General features: G+C 39.3%; 1 protein-coding gene across 1 annotated transcript in view; it reads left to right on the plus strand.

The window, feature by feature from the left end:
- The window catches only part of LOC121813626 (von Willebrand factor A domain-containing protein 7-like), an 11,090-nt gene that overhangs the window by 2,056 nt on the left and 1,071 nt on the right, over nt 1-7,963 (plus strand). The window contains exons 6-17 of the mRNA XM_042217507.1: nt 334-520; nt 808-977; nt 1,084-1,196; nt 1,502-1,618; nt 2,337-2,543; nt 2,685-2,820; nt 3,268-3,420; nt 3,509-3,595; nt 4,018-4,127; nt 4,448-4,612; nt 4,786-5,085; nt 7,584-7,944. Coding sequence (XP_042073441.1) covers nt 334-520; nt 808-977; nt 1,084-1,196; nt 1,502-1,618; nt 2,337-2,543; nt 2,685-2,820; nt 3,268-3,420; nt 3,509-3,595; nt 4,018-4,127; nt 4,448-4,612; nt 4,786-5,085; nt 7,584-7,944 — 2,106 coding nt within the window. The remainder of the gene's footprint in view (nt 1-333; nt 521-807; nt 978-1,083; nt 1,197-1,501; nt 1,619-2,336; nt 2,544-2,684; nt 2,821-3,267; nt 3,421-3,508; nt 3,596-4,017; nt 4,128-4,447; nt 4,613-4,785; nt 5,086-7,583; nt 7,945-7,963) is intronic.

Raw genomic sequence — 7,963 nt, forward strand, 5'->3', positions numbered from 1 at the left:
ATCAGTTTAACTAATGCAATAGTTATCAGCTTCTTCTAATTCAGGAGAATAATGCAAACTAAAACTACATAATAATTCACAATCTTTAATTCGGGGTATAACATGGCATAAAATAATATTAGAATCTAACAATGCCCACAAGCTACAAATTTAAATATTACAACAAATAGATGTGTTGTCCCACCTTGAATTTAATTTAAAGATTACCTAAACTCACCTATTCATTGCCATACCCCAACTATAAAACTCTTTGGATGTTTTTTGTCTTATTGATCATTTATTCAGCTATTTATCTAGGTATAATTAAATGTAATTTGTTATTTTTTTGTCCAGGTAAATGTAGCCATGGTGGTCTACTTGACAAGACAAGAAAAAGGGACCCAGTTGGGGGCATCAATAAGGATTCTTTTACATCAGATCATGGCACGTTGCACAAAAAAGCAGCTAATCTGGCAGTAGATGCTACTATGGAGCTGCTGGAGGACATCAGACTAGCTGCTGGAGACAGGAACTTCTTGCGGTACAGGAAAAATTGATCAGAGACATTCTTGCACTCATGAAGTGGTTACTAGAACTCCAATAAATTTGAAATTGAAACAGTTTATATTTATTTTCATGACACAGCTTTCTAGGAAAAAATAGTAAAAAGCCTTCCTCACAGAAGATAATATGTATCTTAAAAGTGATGCTTTTTATGATGCACATGTTTCTGCAAAGATACCTCTGCATCATTCTGAATGTAGAGGAATTGGGTTCCTTACAGAATAACAAAGGGATGATTTTGTTTTGTCACTTATGTTCCTCCAGGTTGATGGGCCTCTCTCAGTCCTATGCACTGTGTTTTGTCATTGACACTACAGGCAGTATGGCTGATGACATCGATGCAGCAAAACAAGTTGCCTTTAACATAATTGACAGTAATGCAGGAACGCTACAGGAACCCTCTCAGTACATACTGGTACCTTTCAATGACCCAGGTACTTCCACTTTTATGGATATTTCCCATGTTGCCAAAGAGAGCCAACAAATGAAGCACATCTACAAAAATCTGCAAGTTCATTTATTTCTCTGTCCCCCAAAAAGAATTTGGACCTGTGATAAAGACAACTGACAAAAACTACTTCAAAGAGGAAATCAAAAAGCTCACTGCATCCGGAGGAGGGGATGAACCAGAGATGAGCATGTCTGGACTGCAAGTGAGTGTACTTGTGTTCTATCATATCATGCATCTGCTTACACAGTAATTTGTGTGATGTGAATTATGAATTTAGGATGAAGAAATGGGGTATTTGCAGTTAGTGCAAAGGACATAGTTAGGAAATTATGGAAATTAATATGAACTTATTGTGTCCTATTATGTAATAACAGAATGACTGTGTGCATGCATTATCAGAACTTGCTTTTTTGTTACTTTTTAATCACTTTCTGAATTACAGTTTTGCACATCTGGTAAATCACAACAAATAATGTTTAATTCTTCTGTCATTTGTATAACTGATAGCTTGCGCTGACATCAGCTCCACCTTCCTCTAAAATCTATGTTTTCACTGATGCTTCAGCCAAAGATTCCCATCTAAAAAGCACCAACATTGCCCTTATAGAGAGAACCAAGACTGAGGTATGTGTGAGGATAAGTTGCATTCTTATTATTGTTGCACTTTAGATGTTAGTTCAGCTGATGAAGAAATTGCCAAATAAAAACATGCAGAAAGGAAAGAGTATTCTTTGTTGAAATGTAAAAATAAATAAATTATGAATTGTAATTCCAGCTTACAAAAATGTGTAAAAAAACAAACAAAAACAAAACAACAACAACAGAAAAAAAGGTTAATACTCTGGTGGAGCAAAGTACAGTGTGGCGCAGTGGTGCCGTGTTTATTACTGTAGGATCACAGTAAGGAGGTTCTGGGTTTTAAACACTGGGTATCCAGGCCTGTTTGGAGTTTACATGTTCTTTCACCGCCTGTGTGTTTGCACAATTGTATACAAAATTCTGCATGGTGAATTAATTAATATTTTTTGAATTAGCTGTAGATATGAGTGAAACGTAGATAGCTGCTAAATAATTACTGGTGAAAAGGGTCAATATAGCTTGATGGCAACATAAATGCCAGTCCATTATCAAATTTTACAAAAGCTTTTTTTTTTTCTTTACAAAAAAGTCAGTTTTACTCAAGCTAGTCCAATCCTAGAGCAACACCTCAGTAAATAGTTTCATTTATCCATGTACTGAATGGTCACTTTAGGGCTCTTTGATACTTTAGATAGAACTTATCCAGTTTCCACTGAGCGTGATATATATAAACTGATGCATTTTTCTATCCCTTCACTTTTAGGTATCTTTCCTGTTGACAAGCTTTTTTTTCAGTCGGCGGCGCCGCAGTATTGATGGTCAAGATTTTTCACTTCGTGCAGTGAGGCTATCAAATGTCCAGCTATACAGAGACCTGGCCCAAGCTTCTGGAGGTCAGGCTATTGAAGTCAGGAAGTCAGATCTTTCCTTGGCCACTACTGTTATAAAAGATTCATCAGCTGGTGCTGTGGTGAGACACTGAGCATTAACAGGAATTACTTAACATGTTTACAAATTGTGAAGGACTACATTTTGATAAGTTGGGGCCAGATATTTAACAGATTTTCTTTCAAAATTGCTTTCTCACTGCTTCTGTTTCTTTGTCTTTCAGGTGACAGTTTTCCAGGTAGTAATGGATCCGGGGCGACCTGATAATTTTAATTTTACTGTTGATTCATCAGTAAGCAACGTCATCATTTACATCACCGGAGTTTCATCTCTCACTTTCACACTCACCAGCTCAGCAGGTTCAGTTCAACGATATTTTTTGGACATCAGTTTTCTAAAACGTAATATTTCACAAAGACAAGGCACTTCCCACCTTGTGTCAGCTTTGCTTTATTTCTTTGGCTCTCTGGAAGTTCCTCATCTGACCTGATCTCTGGTCTCTGCTTTTTGCCTTTTGATTTCTCCTGTGCAATGCTGTTGTTTGGGCAGTCAGGTGAAGGTTAAGAATGTACAGTAGTGGTACTAGTCATAATTTTATTTTCTTATTTAGTAGTAACTGTGCAGGTGGATTGGAATTCATTTGCCTATTACAGAAATGGAGTAATTTGCAAGTGTCTCACACCCATGAATTGCAGTAATAGCACAGTAGTAATAAACACAACAACAGTCACAATTACAAATTTAGGAGGAGGAAGAAAATTTCATTGTCATGCTGGTAAATAATTCAGCCATTTTTCTCTTTTCAGGAGTGTCTCAGGAGTCAAGTCAGACCATTGGTTCTCTGGCATCCTTAACAACAGTGGGAAACCTACGCACAATAAGGCTCAATGCTGGAAATCAAACGGGTTTTTGGCAAATCCACATCAACTCTAACAGTCCCTACTCTATTAAAGTCACAGGTCTGTAATATAATTAGGAAATAGTCTGTAGAAAATGTTTTCAGTGGTATAATATTTCTAACTTAGATGTGGTTTCTGTGTGCATAAGGTCAAAGTTCAGTGAACTTCATCTATAACCTTGTTGAATTACAAAAGGAAGGTGGCATCAGACCCAAGGAAGGCCGTGCTGCTACAGGTTGACTAAACAAAAATGTATCATTTGGTTTGTGGGAAATTGAGATGACCTAAATAGTCATGAAAATGATTACATTGATTTATGTTTCTGGGTAGAAAACTTCCAACTTTTTTGTTTAGATAAACATAAACTTTCAAGTTTAAAGAAGATTTCCCCTCAGAGGTCTTAAAAACACATGTGGTGCAGGCATAATTTCAGTACTTTCGAATGACTAACTGCAGAAAGGCAATTGGTGTCCATCCATATACATAAACATATGATTTCTGTACTGTTAGCATTATTACAGCCCTCTATCAAATCTAATAAAGGCAACGTTATCTACCCTATCCATTTCTAACAACATAACAGCATTTTTACATGTTCACGTACAGTCTAAGGATCTGTTGTAATAATACTCTTTTGTGGCTTGCTATCATTTTCAGGTGGTAATGTCACTCTCCTGGTCACTGTGACAGGAAGTGATACAGTAACAGTCACAAAGCTCACGCTCTTCGACAGTTCAGGGCCAAAGGAGTTGATTGGATCAATACAGGCATGTCATATTTTACACCTGATAAATGTAAAAGGTCAAAATTACAACTGAAACTACAACAGACCACAGCAAGCATTCCTAGACTTAGTTGCTTTTAGTCTATGCTAACTGCACTGTCAAACATAGTGTTATAAACATAACTTTTGTAGTTTTACAACAGCTTAAGAAAACACCAAGAAGTAAAAGATACATAAATAACATTGGTCTTTGGTGGTTGCTTGTTTACTCTGATTACTGATTGTTGCCACCATCTAACAACTAACTTATGTATCTAAACATGCATAAGGCGCTCTCAGTTGCTATCTTTCTGTTTTCCACAGTCATTAGAAAACAGCAACTTTCTGGTAACATTCACTGAAGTCCCAGTAGGAGACTATGTAGTTCGACTGCAAGGTGAGGACACCAGCACCACATCCCGGTCTACCTCAGATACCTTCCAGAGACAAGCCTCCACCCGCATCACAACAGCTAGTCTCTCTGTTGCTGTGAGTAGTAGAGTCATATGTTGTTTTTTGAATTTCTAGAGCCAGTTTCTAAATATCTTATTTGCCTGGATAAACTCAACAACCACTGTCATGTTATTTTCTATGTCATTATATAAAAGAAATGAGTGATTGTTTAACTTCAAATTTCCTGCCCTCTATCACTATTTTTCCAGGCACAAGCTGACAGTATCAACATAGAACCAGGCACTAGCATCACCATTCCTTTTACAGTGTCTTCGGATGTAACTGGGACATTCACAGTGCAAGTCAGTAATGACCGCAGCTTTGACTTCACCTCACCTGGAAATCTCAATATTGGTCCAAGCGATGGAGGCAAAGCCAATGGGACAATAAGCTTAAGTTTTCCAGCCAGCACTAAATCAGGAACAGACGTGACCCTCACCATTCAGGCACAAAACGCTGCTGCCACTGACATCAACTATGCTGTCCTCCGATTTTCTGTGGCTGCCAAGGTAAAAGAAAAAAGACTTTAGGTGAAATGAGACTAAAAACAGTGTTTTACATTTAAAAAAAACTAATAATCCAAACTAAATGTATCACTGTTCTGTATTGTCAAATGTCAAATGTTTCAGTTTATATAATACTTCAACTGTGATCTGAGGAGAGCTTTTAAAAGAATCAGCTCAGTGATGAATTAGTACTGCATATGTTCTAGTTCAAAATAAGAAAAAAAACATGATTCACTGCGTGGACAATGTAAAGGGTCATGCTACAAATTTCATCCAAGAAATCCATTGATTAATCTGTTAACTTTCTGATCATGATTGTATTAGTAAATCCAAAAATGAAATGTTCTTTTCCACAGCTGTTCAATGGTTTTTACAAACAATTTGTTATTTGGCATAGGGTCATTTGACCACTGTGCTAAATTCTTTTTGTCGCCCAGATTTGCTAAATTATTGAAACAGTAATACTACTATCGGGGTTGTACAAATTTTGTGAGTCATTTTGAATGAAACGTCTGGATTTATAACCCATAATATCAATTAAAGTGAGTTTTAATTCGGGACATAGTTTTTTTTTGTAAACAATAATATCTCATTACTAGTGATGGGCCAGTCGCAAACGAACGTCGCTCTTAGAGCCGACTCTTTGAAGTGACCGATGCGAGCTGGCTCCTTATTGGGAGCCATGGGGTTTTTTTTTTCTTTGTCTTGCCCTCTCTTTCACTTTTTTTCGCTTCATGCTGCACGTCAGCCTCGTGTTTATGCTGAGCAGAGACGGGAGGGGCGAAAACGCAAGCCTCTGTTTGTGCCCCTGAGCAGAGGGGGCGGGGGCGGTAGTTACACTCACAACAGCAGTAGCACACAAAAAGAGCAGGAGGGCGAGAGAGACAAAGAGAGCCGGTATTCTGACAAACCGTCCTACTTTGGCAAAATGTCCTACCGTAAGACATTTATGCACATTTCTGCTGTCACAGAGTAATTCCAGCACAAATTTAAGTAGGAATGACGGTTTGCCACTTAACTTTGCCCATCAGAGTATGCTTGTAGGTAACATTCACAAAGGTAGCATGGTTTGGCACTTCATTTTACCCGACAGAGTATCCTTCTAGATCTTATTAACAAAGGTAGGATGATTTTCCACTTAATTTTAGCTGTTAAAGTATGCTTCTAGCTCATATTCACAAAGGTAGGATGGTTTGGCACTTAATTTTACTCATCAGAGTATTTTTCTAGCTAATATTCACAAAGGTAGGACAGTTCGCCACTTAAGTTTGTGTTGTGCGCATGCGCATAAACAACAGGTAGGATGGTTTGTCAGGTAGGATGGATTCTCAGAACACCAGGGGCAACAACAAGAGACAACATCGTCACATTAGAAAGGTATGGTAAAGAAAATGAGTAACACCAAGAAAAGAAGCAAAATCTGGAACCATGTGGAGAGAGAGTGGAGAGTCTGCAAGAAGAGACTATCATATAGAGCTGGCTCCACAAATAAAATGCACAGGCACCTGAGAACTGTCCACCCATCAGTACAATGGAAAGATAAAACACAGTCAGTTTGATATTAATATTTCTAAATGCCAACCTTTCCCTTAATTAAAGATCTGGGCGTTCATTTTTTTTTTGTTTTTTTTTTTGTTTTGCATATTTCAGGCAGTACGGTGGCACGGTGGTTAGCACTGTTGCTGCTGAGTTCAATTCTACCATCAGGCCAGGATCTTTCTGTGTGGAGCTTGCATGTTGCAGGGAAGAATAATTTCCCCTAGGGATCAATAAAGTATTCTGAATTTCCCTGTGTTTGTGTGGGTTCTCCCCGGGTATAGTCCAAAGACATGCAGTTAGTGGGGATAGGTTAATTGCCTGAGTGTGAATGGTTGTCTGTCTCTATGTGTTAGCCCTGAGACAGACTGGTGACCTGTCCAGGGTGTTCCCCGCCTCTTGCCCTATGACAGCTGGGATAGGCTTCGGTGACCCTGAAGAGGATAATAATAATGGATTGCATTTATATAGCGCTTTTCTAGGCACCCAAAGCGCTTTACAATTCCACTATTCATTTACTCTCACATTCACACACTGGAGCTGCCCGCTATTGTTGACACTGGAGCTGCCCTGGGGCAGACTGACAGAAGCGAGGCTGCCATATCGGGCCATCGGCCCCTCTGGCCAACACCATTAGGCGGTAGGGTAAAGTGTCTTGCCCAAGGACACAATGACTAGGACCAAGAGAATTGGGGGATCGAGCCGGCAACCTTCCGGTTACAGATGAGCTTCCCAACCACCTGAACCAAGGTCACCGCCCCCCCGATAAGCCGGTTCTCTAAAAAGAGCCGGAATTCCCATCACTAGGCGTTTCATACACATTTTTTAAGTAATATTCAAAAACAAAAGAAAACTCTGAAAGTATGAAAGAACAGAGATATAAGGTAGCATCTATACCAGATTCTTTTTGTTCCTGTTCTTTTGCCTTTCTGACTACTTGATCTCCTTTCTCTCTCTTTTTTCAGGCCACAGATTTGTCCGGTCCAGTGTGCCAGGTAGTTAATATATCAGGTATCTGTAATGTCTCTTCCATCCTCTGTGCATCATCTCAATGGGAGTTCATTGCTAATCTCACTGACGGCATCAATGGGACTGGCATCGCAAGCATCACCCTCCGCGAAGGGAATGGTACCCTTGATACTAGCACAGCGGTTGGAGCAGGGGGTGAGAATATCACACTGGTGACCTACACTGCCTCCTGCTGTTCACAGAATGTGGTTCTAGCTGCTGTGGACAGGGCAGGAAACGTGGGGACATGTATGGGGCAAGCTAGAGTACTTGCCACGCCTGCTCCTATAACTACAACTACCCCAGTACCTGCAACTACTTCTCTGACTACAACTAC

The sequence above is a fragment of the Haplochromis burtoni genome, unplaced genomic scaffold (assembly GCF_018398535.1).
Source record: "Haplochromis burtoni strain Fernald_Lab_line unplaced genomic scaffold, NCSU_Asbu1 Contig_2095, whole genome shotgun sequence".
Classification (NCBI taxonomy): Eukaryota; Metazoa; Chordata; class Actinopteri; order Cichliformes; family Cichlidae; genus Haplochromis; species Haplochromis burtoni.